Here is a 19078-nt window from a genome sequence, read left to right on the forward strand (position 1 = left end):
TATTCGTTATCGGCCTGATATGAAAGGAGATTTACCCGACACATTGCCAGCTATATTAAGGCTTATTGGGACTTTATTTAGCAGCCACTTCAAGGAGTCGTTACCCCAATATCTTTCCCACATCCATAAACACATTCGTCCTTACGTAGCGTGTGCGCACTGGGTGAATAATAGGCCATGACCGCCATGAGATGACTGCGGTGACGTACAGATCCCCTCAACTGTGGAGGAGAGAGCCCCTGCATCCAGAGCTCAACTATGCTGTTCACATTGCCGTCCCCTTTTTTCAGCTCTTGCTAATCAAAAACTAGAAATTGGTTCTTGTTCATCTAGAACAGTTGACGTGGAGGATTTTCTGTTTGAATAGTTCTTATTTTTCTTCATTGTTGTTAAACTTTTTCTCTCAAAATTTTTCTCTTTTTCATGTCCCACATTATGTTAATGTTTGAGTATAAGATGCCTTGTGACTGCTTTCATTTACAAAATACCTATATATTTTCTGTAGGTTAGCTGATCTAAGTGATTTTGAATGTCAGAAGAAATTGTTAATGGAAGCTGAAAAAGGTCAAATATAGATACGAGGGAAAATATCTGGATATATTTTTTTGCCCACCCCTAGCAGACAACCTGCCTTACTCTTCCTCCACTCCTTTTCTCTTTCTCTTTGACTGGCTCTTTCAGAAACCAACCAGTCCATAATCCCCACTCCCAAACACACCTACAGGCTCCATTAAAAGCCTTTCTCCTGGTTGTAAATGGCCAAAACCTTTTAGGAAGACGTATTGTTGTCCAACAGAGACAGCACAGGAGAGAGTCGAGTCACTTTAGTTCTAACAGCGTACCGGATACGCATCATAGCAGCCGCGTGTTTTCTTCTCACCTGCGACCCTATGCCACATGTCTTTCCCGCTCTCTTTCAGGATAACCTCCTGTCTGTATTCACGGTCCGGTCCATAATAAGCTCAGCTTGCTGTTATTTCTGAAATCCTATCTCTGCTCTGCTCATACACGGATCCAACAGATTTTACAGTCGTAGATTTGGGATGAGCTGATTCATAATCAAGAGGAATTACAGTTCAGATCAATCCAAATTGATGGATGACATCAGTCATAATATACCCTTGTTAAACTCGGTGGCAACCATCATAAGAGTTGTGATTGGCAACGGTTGTGATTGGCAGTTCTATTTGACTTGAAAACCATTAAGGTAATGTGTTAGAAAACAGGACAATATGATGTGAACTTTATAAATCTCTGTCGGGAAATTATGAATCATAGCAGAAAATTCAGGAGGGTAAAAATAAATAAAAATATATGCTGAAAATGTATTGATATACACAATAAGAGCAGTAAAGTGTGGACATTATACATGTGGACATTATACAAAGTTAAGTTTAAACTATATTATCTTCAACATTTATATGATGCCTTTCATCAGCATGTACCTGTGCTCTACAGCACATCCGTCCATGATCTGAAAGCTGTCGTCTTTCCTCCTCCCCTACTGACTTGATGAATGAGAGTGTAATGGACGACTGGCTCTGTTGATCTATCCTTCCTGCTTTCCCTCAAATGTAATCTTGGTACAAATTATGAGGTGCACTGCACCGCACCCTGAATACAACATAACATATACAACAAAACACCTGACTATGCTCCTTTGTCGAGCGGTATAAAGGAGCTAAACTATGCATTTATCTTAATACATCTTAACCCAAAACCTAATCCAAGTTAAGGTTATTGTAAGCAAAACAAATCTGCACCTTATGCCCTTCATTTATTCATTGTCTGTATGCTAATGATCTGAATCACTTCCAGATATCTGAACAAACAGCTGTTCATAGCGGTATGATAATTAACGTGTGCTTTATTTCTGAAAGAGACTAGGTAATTTATTAGACTTAATAGATGTTTGTAAGTATAACTTTGTATTGCTTTTATGATGCAGTTTGGACCTGTTCCACGTTTTCCATCTGGGATTATAAAGTACCCTCTTATCTCAACCCTATGCTTGCTTAACTATCTCTGGGCAATCCATCATACCTTGTTCCCCCTCTCACCCAATGGAGCATCTACCAGTAAGATCTACCTACAAATAAGTCTCGCTCTATCCCCCCTCACCTCCCCTGAATGCAGCACTTATGGTGCAGGTATACCCATACTGCAGTGTCTGGTCAAGCCAATCAAAGCTTATTACTCTGTTTCCCAATAGGGAATTTAGCACTGTGACCCCTCCAGTAATGCTTGTACAGCCGTCATCACACCAGGTTCTCTCTCTCTCCCGCTCTTTCCTCTCCCCCCTCCAGTGGAGCACTGTGAGATGCTGAGCAGCTGTCCCGAGGACGAGCCCATGACCCCCGGCGAGGAGATACCAGACGCCACGGACGAGACCCTGCTGGAGACCAGCCCGGTGCAGTCCCCCCTGCAGGTGTTCGCCGGGATGGGGGGCCTGGCACTGATCGCCGAGAGGCTGCCCATGCTCTACCCCGACGTCATACAGCAGGTGAGGCTGCCCCCACCGGCTCTGCACAGAGATCCATTTTTTCCTTATTTATTCGATTTATGGTGCTAATATAAAGTCGATCCATTCATTGACACATCTGTCTTTGGGTACCCCTTGATACCTTTGTGTGCCCATTACTTTTTAGACTTGGGAGCACAATGTTCCTTTGGAAAGGAGCCCATATTTCATTGTTTATGGAGCTCATATCAATCTGTTGGGTTCACTAGTAAAGTCTAGTGGTAACGTTGTGCAGTGTAACTCAATCTGGAATGCATGGCATGTTGCCGTGCTGGAATGCTAAACTCTGCCTTATTCTGCGAGTCGAATTGTGCAGCCACGCTCCAGCACTGAGAATGTGAGGCGGCAGAATCACCGTCATTTAAGTCTTCTTTGGCGTAGGAGCGCTTAATATAATTTGCTCGTCGAGATAAGAGGAACGCCCGCAATGTCCACTCATTGTTATTCTGCTTCCCGACGCCACTCGTCAGCCGCACGCCTTCCCCTCATTACGCTTATCGTAGCAATTTAACCACCTTCTCAATCCGTTAGCCGCCGGCAAACAGCGAGGCGTGCGTGTACCGGGATAAAAAAAGTATATTCTTCTAACCCTCCATCTCAAATATTGGTGACAGCGACTTAATTAAACTTACCAAGAAAAACAAAACATTGAAGAAAAAAAACATGACTTGCAGGGAGAAATTCAGTCGTTGGTTCTTCTCACAGGCCGTCTTAAGGTAGGTGGTTGCACCGTTCCGGTGGAGTACGGTGCTCGGGGCTGACTCAATTGACTGTCAGGCTGCGTCCCCCCCCCCTTGCCGGGCACGTAGCGTAGCAGGAGCCCCCGTCGCCTGAAGAAGGGCCGGCCAGAGCCTCGGGCGTTTAGAGCCAATCAGAGCAGTGTTTGTCGTTGGCGTGCGTGAGACGTGCCCCATTATGCCCCCCGCCGCAGATGACCACTTTGAGGCCCTAATTGCGAAGGCGTGGGTCCTCTCTGTGACAAGGTGAACCGCCAAATCATTGAAATTGAGCTCGGGCGAGGCTTGCCAGGGGACTAAATGTTTTGTTTTGTCCTCTCTCCCTTCCCCTCCTTCCTCCTTCTTCTGTTTCCTGCTGTCCCCCCGCTTCAAAATAGTTCCCGAAAATCGAGCCGTACAGGCTGTGTCCAAGAGCAAGCCCCGAGTGGCATCACGCGCCCCAAAACGGCCACCAAGTGAGACTTTTCTTCTTCCTTCTTGACGTTGAAATGTTGTAAAGATGAACGGTGTTGCCAGTGTTTGTCATATAAACTGAGAAGTATGAGGCTTCTGGGATCCAACTGTGCACCACTTGAGATCCAAGGTTTCTGTAGATGCTGTGTTCTCTATTGGCCGTACCCTGTCCCTTAATTAATTATTGATTCAGTAACGCTGCTTCACCTGGAGTGAAAGCATTGCGCTCGTGGACAGAAGGCATCTATATATGGTGCAGGTAAGGCTGTTGGGTAGCTTTCCTGCAGGGCTTTTAGACTATCGTCGTGTTTCTGTCTCTTCGGGGCTCATGGGCCTTTCCTCTGCCCTAGCTTTTAGTGCAGCTTACCTTCAAATAAATGGATGTTTTATTTATCAATGCATGACTTGCAGAGGTAAATCTTGGAAACCTATCAACAGTGAGTGAAGTACATGGAGCGATTCCCAATCCTGGAACGTATTATTGTGATTCAAGTAAAACACATTTCTTAATATTATGAGTCTATTATAATATATCACAAAATAATCAATATAAAAGCAGTGACTGCCATGCGCTAAATGTCTTAGGTGGCAGCCCCCTATTGGTCAACAGAATCTAACGCTCTTATTTTACTTGTGTGTACTACATGGAACTAAATGGAAAGTATCAAATTGGAAACACGACAACATTGTAGCGGCCAGAAGCCCGCCTGTAGGCCAATCTCCCTGAGGTCCATGCCATCTTCTCACCTGTCCTGCTTGCCCCCCACCTCTCCTTGCCCATCCACCTTGATCCTGCTCGGGGCGGCGGCGGCGGCGGTGCCTCAGGTGATCTCGCCCATCGTGCCCTCCACCACGCTGGAGAAGCCCAAGGAGAGCGACCAGTTTGAGTGGGTGACCATCGAGCAGTCGGGGGAGCTGGTGTACGAGGCGCCCGAGACCATCGCGGCGGAGCCCCCCCCTCCGCCCATCAACAAGCAGCAGCTGCAGGGCCAGGCGTCGTCGTCGTCGTCCTCCTCCTCGGTGCAGACCATGTCGCCCATCCCCGCCCACTCGCTGGCGGCGTTCGGCCTCTTCCTGCGGCTGCACGGCTACGCCGAGGTGCTGCTGAAGGAGAGGAAGCACGCCCAGTGTCTGCTGCGGCTCGTCCTGGGCGTCACCGACGACGGCGAGGGAAGTAAGTGTTCTGGGACGCTGGGTGACCTCGATCCAGGGCCGTGTGTGGGAAGTTGGCTGCCTCCCACAGGTGCCAGGTCTGGTGGGGAAGGTTCACCTGGTGGCTTACTCTTAAGTCGGTCACCCGTGTAAGCAGGAACACTTTGTAATGACCCTTGTGCGATTTTACGAGGCTTGTCTTTTGCTGCATGATGTTGGCACGCTCAACGCACTTTACAGCTTCACTGTGCTGTCCAATGCCCCCAAAAAATAACCTTGAACGGTTTCTAGGTCACTAGATTGATCTGGGATGTAAAACTAGCATTGGGAATCCTCAGCCTCGTTTACGAAGTGAAGTCCCTTTAAACTTTAAAATCAACCTTTCAACCAGCTCTCGCTAAGCCGGTATTTCCTGTCCCTGTAACCTCCCCTATCCATCATCGCTCCCCTTCCTGTCATTCAGTCGGCCCCGGAGCTTGTTTAAGTGTGTGTGTTCTGGTGTTCTCGTTGCTGTTTCGCCCTGCCTTCCCCCAGTCCTTGAGCAAGACTGCGGCCCTTGTTGGCGATGAGTGGTGGCGAGGGTCTGCCAGCTTATTTGGTAACACGGGCCACACATCGCATCAGGCGGTCGTTTAGTCCACGGCTGTCTTTGTCTGCCCTTAGTCATTATGAGGGCTAAATGAGGGCCGAAGACACTTTCTGCTCCTCTCAGTGTGCTCGGTCCCTCTGGCAGTCATTAGGCGTGCCGTTTGGATCAATCATTATGCTACTCGCAAACTCTTAAACTTCAATAAAGACATGATGGGAACTCAAATCGCCCCGAGTTTCCCTAAAAAGTTTGATGAAAGATTAATAGTCCACAGAGGATGCTGAGATCCCAGGAATCCTTTTTTAGGGGGTAGCTTTATTGTGAATAAGATGTCCAAAATGTCTGAAACTTTTTGTAGTCTTTTACGTTCTAAAGAGTGACCCACTTTCGACCGTTTATGAATGTATGTAAAGCTTTGAAGTCACATTACTCATGTTAGTACTGGACTTGATGCAGTAAAATGGTTGCCTTACAGTAATACGTGTAACCTAGGTTACTGGGTTCGGCTAACCAATGGCTGAGTGTGGAGCGCTACCAGACCACAGAATGGGTCAGACTATCTGATGGACCACTGTCCGCTTTGTAAAGTGTAAACTTTATCTTGGTGCATACATTTTCGTTCATACCAAGGCATGTAACATTTACGATCAAGCAGAAGTTCAAAGCAAGACACTCACGCATGTTTGGCAAAAACATGGGTCTTGGGACATTAAGTTGCAAATTGCATCCATTGAGAATTTATGTTAAAATATGATTTAATGACTCTTTATTAGTCCCTGAAGGGAAATGCAGGTGTTACACCAGCAATAAAAATAGCATAAAATTTCAAAATAAGAATACTCATTTTGGCGAAGAGGACATTTGTCACACTTCTAAATAAGCTGGACAACATAGAGCTGATCTCTTACCCCTTCCGCCCCCTCTGCTTCCCACAGGTCACATCCTGCAGTCTCCGTCCGCCAACGTGCTGCCCACGCTACCCTTCCACGTGCTCCGGGCGCTGTTCAGCACCACGCCGCTCACCACAGACGACGGCGTCCTGCTCCGCCGCATGGCCTTGGAGATCGGGGCTATCCACCTCATCCTGGCCTGTCTGTCGGCCCTCAGCCACCACGCCCCTCGCATCCCCAACGCCTGCCCCAACGCCTCCGAGGTAAGGGGGGGGGGCAACAAGTACTTCAGCTGTCACTTAGATTCGCCCCTTAGCCAGCCAATTCGATTTGATATTTCCATGTTGAGAGCAAAAGGTCCATTCCCCTTTTATCGGGTCATCAGCCTGAGGTAGGAACTGGTTCCCAGTACATCACAGTTGGCCACTAGCAACTCCGCTCACATTTTCCTGCTGTGATTAGTCATGCCATGTTTTATGTTGATATAAATGATACGCCTCTTCACTGTGTAACATCGTGATGTAGCTTGACGTATCGTTTTGAAATGACCCTGGTATAAGTAGAACCTCACAAGCTGAGGTCTGGCGGCAGAATGGACCTTTTGGTGCTACCACAGAAACTGCCAATTGGACAACCGTCATGGGTCGTCTGGCTCCTGCCGAATTTGCTGGAAAAACCCAAATAGCATTATCCGATCCAGATGCTGTCAGTTCTTCTCCCGCATGCTCCCGGCATGTTTGGGAAGCTGCTGCTTTTATCCTTGTGCTGTTTTTTGTTGGTTATATATTTACTCCTCACACATGAACCACACAGGGGAGAGGCTGGTCATCTGGGATGCCCCGCGGCTTTAGGCTACTGGGCAGAGTGTAATACTGGAGGACTACTGCCCGCAATAGAAGGACCTTGCACATGCAATTACACCGTGGTCTCAGTGGTGCTCGTGTCTTGTACCGCGTTGAAACGTAGCTAAATATATAAAGCTATAGACTATCATCTTACCATGAACTACATGACTATGAAGAGAAGGTTGGCCCTCTATAGGGCCAACCTTCTCTTCATAGTCATGTAGTTCATGTTAGGATGATAGTCTTAGCTACGTTTCAACGCTGTACAAGACTTCCAGACTGTAAGTGAGACGAGATGCACCTGATTTGTGTCCTCCTTATAGCGGACGAAAGTCTAACCTCTGAAATCCAAACTGCTTGTAAGGATTAACAAGACCCCCGTGCTCGGCTCCAACCATAGACCGTGGGTCTGCCGCACTTTGGGTGCTGATGTCCCTGCCGTTGTGTTCTGTCCTTCAGCCCCAGGTGGCCAGCGGGCACGGCGGTGGCACCAGCGAGGAGCAGCAGCTGTACTGGGCCAAGGGAACGGGCTTCGGTACGGGCTCCACCGCCTCGGGCTGGGACGTGGAGCAGGCCCTCACCAAGCAGCGGCTGGAGGAGGAGCACGTCACCTGCCTGCTACAGGTGAGCTCTCATGCTGGGAACACCCTAGAAATACCTTCTAGAATACGTTCGCTGATACAAACACCTCTGGAACACCTAGGAATACATTCTAGAATACCTTCGGTACAACAAACAGCCCTGGACCACCCTCTAGAATACCTTGAGTACCACCTCAAACTAGTTCTTGCATACCTTAAGTACCAACTAGAACACCTTTTAGCATACCCTCAGAACCGTGTCAAACACCTTCAATGCTCAATACTTCTAGAATACCTTATTTTTTCGAAAATAGAGCTGCGGCTTGTATCCCGATTTTACGAACCAGAATTGGGGCTGCAGCTTATTTTTCCACAACAGCTTATAGGTCGATTTTGCAAAGACTTCTCTGTTTTGAGTGATTTGCATGAAACATGCAGTTCCTAATGCCGTCACGATGTAATCTCACAATGTAATCTCACGATGTAATCTCACGATTCTCTTCACATTGTAATGTACTCATTTACATCCGAGGCTTGTGAGTAAAGGATAGCCCTTCAAAGAAATGATCATTGGCATCACTTCATCACGGCCAAAAACATAAGAAAAAACTGTTTCCATCATGTGCTCTCAGTCCGTGATTTGATAATTCAGAGCCTCAGCGTTTGAATGAATTGCTTGAAAATACAAAAAGCTGAAGCAATTCCCCGTGTTTCAACTCATCCCTCTCCATCCTATAATGATCCGTCCAACCCGGGCGCACGTGTTCCCTCCCTGCAGGTACTGGCCAGCTACATCAACCCGGCAGGCTGTGCCGGCGGACCGGGCAGCGAGGCCCAGACGTCCGGAGAGAGCCGACCCCACAACAGCACGGCGCTGCCCGCCGTCCTCCAGGAGCTGCTCAGCCAGTCCTGCCTCATCCCCGCCATGTCCTCCTACCTGCGCAACGACTCTGGTAGGGAGACGGCTGGATATACTTATAACTATGTATCACTGTGCTGGATTATACATGTTCATACATATGCATCGCCGCATGCCCTCCCGCCTGGGTAGGAAAACACTTGCGTATGTATATAATTATACATTGTGTACACAAGGGGTTCTGCATGACGATGAACCGATGTGGCACATATTGTATTTATTTCCCCTGGCATCAAGCCCGGTTCACGTGGATCACTTCCCAATAACCTTTCACTGCCTCTCACTGACATGCAGTGTGGCAGCAGCAGAAGCTTGCTTGTTTACAGCTACCAAATGCATACTCTTGGTAGACACTGAAATGTTTTTGAAATGCACCTTTTTTTTTCTTGCCATCATTACATTCTCGATTGTAAACTAAGTCGGCAGGTGATTTTGGTTGAAGCCCAGTGAAAAGGTTATGACTAAATGTATTCACCCTAATTGGTTAGCCATCTGTGAAAGTAGTGTGAAAGTTTGTGCCGTCAGAGTTCAGAAAAACAACATTTAAGTGTGGACCTGGTTGTCTTTTGAAAGGCCTGTATGAGAAAAGCAGACAGAGTTGTTAATACACTGTTTGGGTTATTTGGTTTGAGTTCATGTAGTTTGAGGTTTCATAGTTGAAGGTGAAAGTTGATGGATGGCATTGAATCCTCAAGCAACCAATCAGTGGCGCTATTTTTAGATGGATAAAAGATACCCTTCACTCATACTTTGTCTATTTCATTTCCTCAATTGAAAAGAACACACACATACACACACCTATTCATGCCAATCATTGTAGCACCCAATTATTATTTCTGGGTATGGTAATGTTTGTGCCGGGGATGACGGACGAAGCCTTACTCTTCACTGAGGTGCCACTGTCAGCTAATAAGATTTATGACGCATGCCAATCCCATGCACACTTTCTGTCGGTCACGCACACACAGCAGGTCTCACAGCGGCGTGCACGTTAGCGGCTTAATTGACATGTGCGTGACAATTTGTTGTTGTTTTGTTTATGATCATTGGGACCGAGGGGTGTCTCTGCACACGCACACACACACACCTCTGTATCCTTACCGCAAAGTGATGAGCTTTGTGCAACGTTATTAGTAGAGCATCGACCTGGGCTGACTCTTGGCCTCACCTCAGATCACACCTTGCTCTCGCATTCTCTCTCTTTCTCGCTCTCACTCTGATACTCTCTTCTTCGCTCTCTCTATCCCTCACTCTCTACCTTGCTCTCTCATTGTCACTACCTCGCTCTCTCATACTGTGCACTCTCATTCTCACTCTATCCGTATCTCTCATCCTCGTGCTCTTGTTTTCGCTCTCTCGCTCCCTCTTCCCCCTTTCTCCTTAGGATCACCCCAGTCAATCACTCTGTCCATTTTATCCATTCTCTATATCTCTCCCTCACACATTCTCCATGTGAGTTCTGTTGATTACATTTTATCTGTCAGTTGACGGTCTCTGTGTTGTACCCATGTCACCTTCAGCTGTTGTGATTGAAAACACGGATGGTAATGGAAATGGGATGATGCTTGTGTTCTTACTGGTGGAGCCGTATGCAAGCCAGCCGCAGCGGCTCGTGGTCGCAGGACAATCCCACCACCACCAGTAATTGCAATATGTAGTAATACACGGTTTACAATGGATGATATTAACATTTCACGGCATTCTACGGGGTATACAACATTGGTTTAAATTAGTTATGTGTAGCGCAACGGGAGCTCATTCATGCTTACGATTCTGCCACGTTCATATTGGCCTTGACTTTTATTTGCATTTGTGGTGGGCCGTGACGGTTTTCACAATAGCCCAACCATTGCTGTTGCCGTGTCGAGAACAGAAATAGGTAGCATTGGAAAAAACGGAATCGCCATCGCACGACGGTGGTGTTGGATCACCGTTTTCCACGTCTAGCATACAGTTCCTGAGCAGACCTCCGTTTCCTCCTGCAATTTCATACCCAGTTTGATTCCATTTATTTTTTGCTTAGCTGATTTCACGTACCATAACACGTGCTGGGTCTCGCCGTCTGCACGATCTCCACGCCACTTAAGTCCCCCGGCGGTTGTGTGCGTGCATTGGATGCGGGGAAGACGCACTTGGCTGGTGGAGAGTAGTGCGTGTGGAACTCCTCGCTGTGTGGGTTAGCGTGTTGCGCAGCGCGGGTCTCTGCGTTTGGAGCTGCGTGTGCTCCCGGTGTGCTTTACTGTGCCCCTGGTCTCATAATTAAATAACAGCAGATAAGAGGACAAGTCGTGTAATTGCTCCTCATTATCTGGTAAATGCCTCAGATACAACGTCACGCACACACCCACAAACACCCATTCTCTCACTCACGCATTTTCATGCATGCGTGCCCGCACGCACATATTCTCACAGGCACGCGCGCACACATGGTGAACAACAAACAAACACGCACGCATCATTGATCAACACACATTGGTTCACATTGGTTTGACAAGGTTAGTCTGCTCACAGGACAAGGGGAAATTGATGTAATTTCACCTTTGTTTACTTTCCTTGTGAACAACAAGAGTCCTAACGCTGAGTTCTTACACACAGCTTCTAATTAATCCCCATGAAGACATTACGAATAATCAAATCCCCCCGATGAAACCTGTGTGTCACATCGTATCAATGGTATATGTGTCTCCCGTCTGTGGGCTGTCAAGCCGTCGACAGGAAAACATTCGTCCTGACGAGTCTGTTGGCTCTAAATTAAGACGTTGCGCGAGGCGTAAACGCTTACGACATTGGCATGTTTCACATCGCCTGCCCCCCTCTTCACGTGCTATGAAGCTGGCTGCAAGCGCTGCAACACCAGTGAACAGCTTTAGTTTTTGTACTTTGTTTTTGAAAGGCACTTTGAAATGCACCTAGGTTGGAATTGTGTAAACTAATTTTGGCGTACCTGTTAGTTTGCACGTTGGAAGCAACATTTTTGGTGTCGTGCCTGGTGCTTTGGAACCAGACTGACTGGCCTGACCCGCTGAGTTGGTTTGGCCGGGATAGTGGACAGAGGAAAAAGTGGGTCCATTGATTCCACAGATTGGCCATTTCTACGATTGGTCTGGTCTTCCAGACAATGGAACAACTCTCTTTGCCAAGATCATGGGATTGGGTAAATCCTACAAAATTACTTTGACGTTTACTTTTTTTACTCTTTCAGAACTGTAGAGTCTGCGGTCATATTTCTCTGTCCTGCCTGATCGGATTCGGTCTATGAAGGAACATTCATTCCTTCGTCTGAGGCCATCTGCACACAAACCCTGCACAGAGTTGCTGGAAAGCCTTCTCTGAATATACACTTTTATGTATGTGGAATAAATTTGGATAATATCAAATTGATTAATCCCAAACTGGAAATTCCAGTCTCCCAGTAGCAGTTCTTGTCTGATTAGTTACAAGCTTCCCTGAAGAATTTGTGTCAAACATCCAGTAAATATGTGATTGCTTGCCGGGTGTGCCCTTTGTATTTGGCCCCTGTAGTATCATGTTGTTGACATGCTGTTGTGGGAGGAGAGGGAGCCAAAAGCCATTTGTTACGGTGACCTTGCCTCTCAATGGCACCAGATGTTAGCCTGCGTGCGAGATGTAGAATAGAAACACATTTTCCAACCCAGACTTATGAAGCCCAGTCAGAGCGGTGTCTTATGATTCACGGTGTCATCAATTCATGTATTAATCGATTTCTGCCGCCCGGACTCCCCCTCTAGTGTGTAGTAATGAGGAGGAAAGGAGGGGCTATTGTATCGATGCATTTAAACCCAGGATCATCACCATCAACCTCAGCGGCCATTAAAGCACTAGTATCATTACAGATCATTCCTCTGTTCCACCCTGATCGGCGCACAACTCTCCTCATGCTGCTTATGACGAATGAGACGTCCGTGCTCTCTCCACCTCCTTCCATCCCTAGAGAATATCAGGGGGAGTCCTTTGATGGCTCTACCCAAACTGGAGTCATCCTACCCCCAACCCTTGTTTCTCCACACACAGCCCCCATAGTCCCTACTTCTCCCATGGGTAATATCCCTGCTACAGCCCCCTAACCCAGCCCTCCCTCCCCGCTGGGACCCAGACGTGTTGTTCTACATTAATCATGGGTGTCGGGATGAATCCTATGAGGATACATTACAGACCGTGGCACCGTTGCCTGGCACTCCATCAGGGGAAGTTAAGCCATAACGTCGAGGTAATGCCTTTCTATGTCGCGGCTGCATGTTTAATGTTTCATTTGTTCATTTCAATCCGCAATTTCTCATGGGATTGCGAGCCATTTGTTTCTCAAATGAAAATCCATACGTGGGTGTGTGTAGGCGTGTCATCAGGACATCATCATTTTATTGCATCTTTTCATGTTTAAATTTCCGATCGGCCTTGGCTCCTGAAAGGTATAGCGTTTTTTTCCGTAGCTAATGTCCCATGGGTCAGCAGGTTCCCCCTACTACCAACATACATTAGTATTTTCTGAATGATCTACAACTTGATTATTTAGTTAGTGTCATCAACATTCCCAAATGTTGGAATAATGTCTTCTGCTTGTACTCCCGCTCTTTTGACCTAAGGAAGTCCTGTCCTTCCTGATTGAGTTCCTATTTTGGTATCATTCCTTTAGATAAGCTTTGAATTCGAGAAACACCTCATACTTGAGATCGAAGCAGATCGACTTTGCTCATCTTGTTCACATTGTCACTCGTGTAATTCCTCTGTATGCCCGGTCATCTATTATGTACAGATGGATGTAGGCTAGCTCATCTATAATGTACAGATGGGTGTATGGGAAACCCCTTATCTGGAAGTGTGGAACAGTGTGTATGCTGCTTGTCAGGCTACTCAGCTTTGCAGTTAGGTTTAGGTAGTTTAGTATAAGTTTTAGCCCAGAGTAAATAACGTGTGTGTGTGTGTGTGTGTGTGTGTGTGTGTGTGTGTGTGTGTGTGTGTGTGTGTGTGTGTGTGTGTGTGTGTGTGTGTGTGTGTGTGTGTGTGTGTGTGTGTGTGTGTGTGTGTGTGTGTGTGCGTGCGCGCGCCTTCCCTTGTAAGGATGGTTTTGTTGAGTCCATAAAGGTTCCTCTCTAGGCTGTACTTCAACAATCTGTGGATGTGAGAGGGAATTTAACTGCATTTTTCTTCTGGTGTTATAAACTCTGTCCCAAAATAAAATGAAGAAAAAGGAAAAGACTGAAAGCGATGCTAAATTAGTGTTGTCTAATACACCTTCATCACTGCTGTCCCTGACAGCCTTTTCCACATATTTATTGAGTTGATCTTACAAACATGAGCAAGGCCATTTCTTTGATATACTCTGGATTTTATTGATCAATGTCAAAATTTGCACATAACATCTAGAGTTTTATATATTTATAAAAGCTTTAGAGTTTGATATTAATACACAGAAAAGGATTGCCAACACTGCTCTTAAATCAATGTGAATCGATTACATCAAAAAGAGATTTTCCCCAAACAACCCCAAAAAAGATTGAGAGATACAGTAGGAATAGCTTTGTCTGGACAGCTTGAGCAAATCCGCTTTTGTTGGGAACTGTTAGTTGCTTTGTTGCTCTGAGATCACCAACTCAACCTTTCATTTATTTATAAAAAATACCTTTCATTCGTACCATTAGTTCTTCCAATGACTTAGGATGTTAAGCGCCATCTTAAATTCACTGGTGTACTGAACGTCCTTCCTCCTCACCCAAGTCCAAACGGTAGCAAGTGCACATCTGAACTGTGATTAATGTTGGCTATAGTTTCATACTTCAGATTCCACAGGGAACGTGTGTTGGACAGCCTTTTAGTTAACATATCTATAGCCTATAAATATATACCATGTACTTATTCATTCCTTGTATTCTCTGTCTGCATCAGTGTCTCTCTCTGATGGCCGGTAACTCTGCTTATCAAACCTTCCCAGACACATATTGCTGAATAATCAGCAGCCTTAGAGCTATAAAATTGCAGCCCCTCAAGAGATCAGATGGAATTTGTTGCCCGACAGCTCTCGTTCCCTCTGATAGGCCCCTAGATGGAGAGGGACTCGTGGGCCCTGTGTTTCACCGGGCCACAAAAGTAGCTGGACATGCCAGTAGAAAACACATTTGAGGTTAACAGGGGCCAACTGTTTGGGCTTTGTATTTGTCCATAAGGTCCACGTGTACTGCATGTCGACGAGACGCTCCCAGCACTTCAGTATTCTGCTGATGTGTTGAAGGTCCTTCTCTGGCCATAAGGGAGATCCTCCCAGGCACGGTTTCCACGCCATCTCTCTTGCGCTGGCCATAATGTAGCCCCCACAAGCACCACCTCCTCCTCCGGCTAATCGTTATCTCTCATCGTAGTCCCGTCTGTGGCAGAACAACATGCCCTCCCCGACTCCATCTGAATCCTGGGGCAAGCAGTACAATCCCTGCCTGCTGCCGTTTGCAGAGGTGTTCATAATGTGAAGCGTGTTCCCTCAAAAGCGTGGTCTCCGAGCCTTCCCTCCAAGTGGTCTTTTGGCGAGTCTGGTCTCTACGCTTGGCCTCCGCCTCACAGTGTGGTGTAGATGTAAACGAAGACGATCACAAAAAGGTTGAGGAATGTGCAGATGATGCCCAGCAAGGCCAAGATCGACTCCTCCTGCTCTTCCTTGCCCTCCAGTGCCCGCACCTCTTCAAGGGTTATGGCGGTAGTGCCCATGGTCTTGGTGCTTTCCTGAACCGCCAGTGGTGGCACTTATCTGGGACGAGAAGGAAGGAAAGAAGATGTCAAGAGGCTCAACGCTCATATGACCCCACAACCAATGACGCAACTGAGAACACACACAACCGTGTCTGAAAATGCCGATGTTGCCTTTCAGATTTCTTTACTCTCTCCATCTTATTACGGGGCTCAGTCTCCACTGCCGTGGTAATCCCCCCCAAGGAGAAAATCAATTGGACTGAACAATGGCCACAAGCAGCACAATGGCGATTAGTTTACAAATGGCACTGTTAATGGCTCTCCAGGGTCCCCGCTTGTGCATCACTCGATTCCCCAGAAAAGAAGCAGCGTGAGGCGGCAAGCCACCCGGCGAGAGGCAGCCAACCTCCCGGCGAGAAACATCCGCTCCACGGTTTCCATTTGACTCCCAACAATAACATTCACCACGGCGCCACTCGCCCTGTCAGAAAAAACGTGATTTAACTCCACCGTTCTCAATCTGCCATTCAGCCCTCCCCCCTCCCCCTCAAAAGCTTGTTAGGACCGTACACACACACACACACACACACACACTCTTCACATACCAGATACCCACACACACACGCACCCCTTTTATGGTTGTTGATGTCCCCATTATTTCCCGATGTTGAGGGGGACGACTTTCACAAGTGTGCTAAATGAGAGCCGTTGGTCATGAGACGGTTTGGGCTGTGCAACAAGAAAAACATAACCCAGCGTGGTACGGGAGATCCACCAAATCTGGTCAACATTGTCAACACATGCCGACCGTCGACAAACATCGCTCTGAGGCAATAATACGCAGGCAACTGTCTCTGACACCTGAACACCAGCGGCTGCAGAATAAACAACCCGGTTTAAGAGTAGTGAGAAGCCAGGCGTTAAAACGACTTACCCTGAGGCGTTTAGCGTGCGGAGCGGCATCATCCAGCATGCTTTTCTCTCGGGGGTCCTCTGCTGAAACGCCTGGCCTCTTGGGTCTTGGGCGGCTCGCCGGACGTGTGGGTACAGGAGGGTGGGGGGGGGGGGGGGGAGCAAAACGTCAGCGGAGCAAAACGTCCCTGGTCCTTCTGAGCGAAAGGGATCTCGCAATCAAGAGAAACGGAGGGGGAGTGGGGCGCTGGGGGGAGCGTTGTGATGTGAAGTGCTCCTCTGATGCGCGTTTACACACACACACACACACACACCACAAACACGCGCAAACGCACTTCCAGCGCGAAATGTAGTCCCCTCGTAGATTCCTGGCTACTGTCAGCTCCAGCTGTCGGGTTCAAACGCTCGGCGCCTCCTTTTGTTCTCACCGCGGTCGGACGTCTCCCGCGTTCAGCATTTCATCCCTCGCTTGGTGTCGCCGTGGCCACAGCACAAGCAGCCCTCCGTTCAGGGGGTTTGCTGAAAACCCCGCATCCGCTGACACCCCCTCCCTCCTCCCGCTCGTCTCTCTCTCTGCTCCCTCCCCCCATTGTCTCTCTCTCCCTCTCCCTCTCTCTCCTACTCTCTTCTCTACCCACCCTCCCTCCGTCTCTCTCTCTCTCTCTCGTTGCTTTCCCTAAACTCCGCCACACAACCCCCTCCTCCACCTCTTCCTCCTCCTCCTGTGTTAGTGTTACTCCTGTGTCTTTTGACCCCCTCAGTAGAAGCAGCCGTGTTTTCTCTGACAAGCACACAAGTCCCCCCCCCCCCACTCCCTTAATGTTTCTCCCCTTCCTCCACCCTCCCCACACTCCCCCAGGGGATCAGTGCAATTAGTGCCTTTCGGGGGGGGGGGGGGGGCCGTCACCCCTGTCCCAGCCACCTCCTCCCGCCTCCCTCAAAGCCTCCAGGTACGTGCGCTTCGACCGCGTGCGGCTTACTCTGGGGGGGGGGGGGGGGGGGGACAAGTGAGCGATCTGGCTGGGTCTGCCTCCTATGCTGCTGTTCCTCCGGAGCGGAGAGCCGGCAGGTGGAGCGTCGGCAGCAGCCAGAAGCAGAACCCATACACCAGAGACCCAGGGAGAGGGACAAGCCTCTTGGAAGCCATGAGAATAGGAGGAGGAGGAGAAGAGCAGTGGCTGGGGGGGAGGGTAGCCAAAATTAACCACAGAGCTGCATGGAGGGATAGGGAGGGGGTACTCTGTGCGTGATGGTGGGGCACCGACTGAAACGATCGGACGTGGGAGCTCTGTGCATTGCATAACCAAAAAAGAGCCACTGGGAGGGAGGGAGGGAGGGAGGGGGAGTGATTGGGAGCAAGAGAAAGGGAGATTGGGAGAGAGATCGGGAAGCATGGAGAGAGATAGAGATGCGTAGGGGGGGAGAGAGAGATGGAAAGATAGATGAGAGGGAGATGGAGTGAAAATGAAATGGGGAGAGAGGGAGATCGGGGGAGGGAGATGGGGAGAGACAGAGGTGGAGATAGGGGGGTGTATGTCGGTGGTGGTGGAAGGAGTGTTCAATTGAGAAGGGGAGGGAGAGTTTAAGGGAAACTAAACAAGGTTCTCATGCTTGCTACCGCCTCCTCCTCCTACTTCTCCTCCAACTCTGGAGCTGAAATGATTTGTTCACACACACCAAAATAAGATATAAAAAAAGGTTCCAGTGAAATGGATGGAAGCAGGGCAGCAAGGACGAAGCAGAGGCAGTGGAAAACTAAAAGGGGAGATGGGAGATCCTGTATCTAGTACATCCAGCCTCTCTAAATCCTGCCTGTCATGTCACGGAGACAAAGGGAAGGGGAAGAGGGGGGGTGCTAACGTGGAGGACGTTTGCTGGTGATAATTGAGGCGGTTTCACTGAGCGATGGTGATGTTGATGCCACCATTGTTGCTCTCTCTGTCACTACTCTGTATGCACCTGGCGGCACGCCTCTCATTCATCATGATGTCTGTCTGACAACGCACGGTCCACCACCACTCCCCCACCCACACCCAACCGTACTCCAATACCAGACGATTATTCATTTAACTTCTTACAGCTGGGTCTTGTTGTTGTTGCTACAAAGTAATTCTGCCGGAATAGGATAGGCTGAAGGGAGCGGTTGTACAGCTGAAAGAACACGTTCTCATGGTCATTTCTGCACAGTTGATTGAAAATCATTGGGTGCTGCAGGACGAGCGCCGAGTTAAATCTATATGGGTGTACGCCAGTCTGCCTCTCCCAGCTCTATGACTCACTCTCTCCTTCCTCCCTCCTTTCTTGCTCACTCGGGTTGTTATTTATTTTTGAAGGCTCATCATCTCTGATGGAACAACATCAGACCTCTCTGCTTTCTCCACCTCATGTTCTGTGTAAATCTGTCGGCCGATGGCTTTCATTCTCCCTTTGGCGTTTCTTTTATTTTCCGTTAGGATTCTCTCCAGGCTTCACCCTGACCTCCGACCTCTGAGGACCAGTTCTGTTGTCAGATCTTAGTAGATACAGCAGCACGCTGTGCTGTTGGTGTTTTATGTTGCTTGGACTCAGCGCTCTCCATTTCAGCTACATTTCCCTCGCTCTCTCACTCGCGTGCACGCACACACACACACGCACAAATCGATTATTTATTGTTTCTGTGTTGCAGTTATGTTGACCTCAAGGGTAATGGAGGGCCTCGGCTTGAATCGCATGAGGTCAATAAAAACAGAGAGCCTGCAATGATCAGCTGTCCTAGCCCTCCCCTTCCTATAAAAACCCTCGTCCTA

At 48.2% G+C, this 19078-nt stretch overlaps 1 protein-coding gene and 1 long non-coding RNA gene across 14 annotated transcripts in view; one reads left to right on the forward strand and one right to left on the reverse strand.

The window, feature by feature from the left end:
* The window catches only part of birc6 (baculoviral IAP repeat containing 6), a 99169-nt gene that overhangs the window by 54055 nt on the left and 26036 nt on the right, over positions 1-19078 (forward strand). For 10 of the 13 annotated variants that reach the window (XM_060072805.1, XM_060072815.1, XM_060072812.1 and 7 more), the window contains exons 60-65: positions 2307-2503; positions 3636-3713; positions 4537-4885; positions 6388-6605; positions 7647-7811; positions 8547-8721. In XM_060072805.1, coding sequence (XP_059928788.1) covers positions 2307-2503; positions 3636-3713; positions 4537-4885; positions 6388-6605; positions 7647-7811; positions 8547-8721 — 1182 coding nt within the window. The remainder of the gene's footprint in view (positions 1-2306; positions 2504-3635; positions 3714-4536; positions 4886-6387; positions 6606-7646; positions 7812-8546; positions 8722-19078) is intronic. The other 3 variants (XM_060072814.1, XM_060072817.1, XM_060072818.1) reach the window with 1 other exon arrangement.
* On the reverse strand, positions 14376-16398 carry LOC132472941 (uncharacterized). The gene is made up of 2 exons (XR_009529220.1): positions 16315-16398; positions 14376-15438 (listed from the first exon to the last, which is right to left on the reverse strand). It is a non-coding gene; the product is annotated as an uncharacterized LOC132472941 (long non-coding RNA).

Source organism: Gadus macrocephalus, chromosome 15 (assembly GCF_031168955.1).
Source record: "Gadus macrocephalus chromosome 15, ASM3116895v1".
NCBI lineage: Eukaryota > Metazoa > Chordata > Actinopteri > Gadiformes > Gadidae > Gadus > Gadus macrocephalus.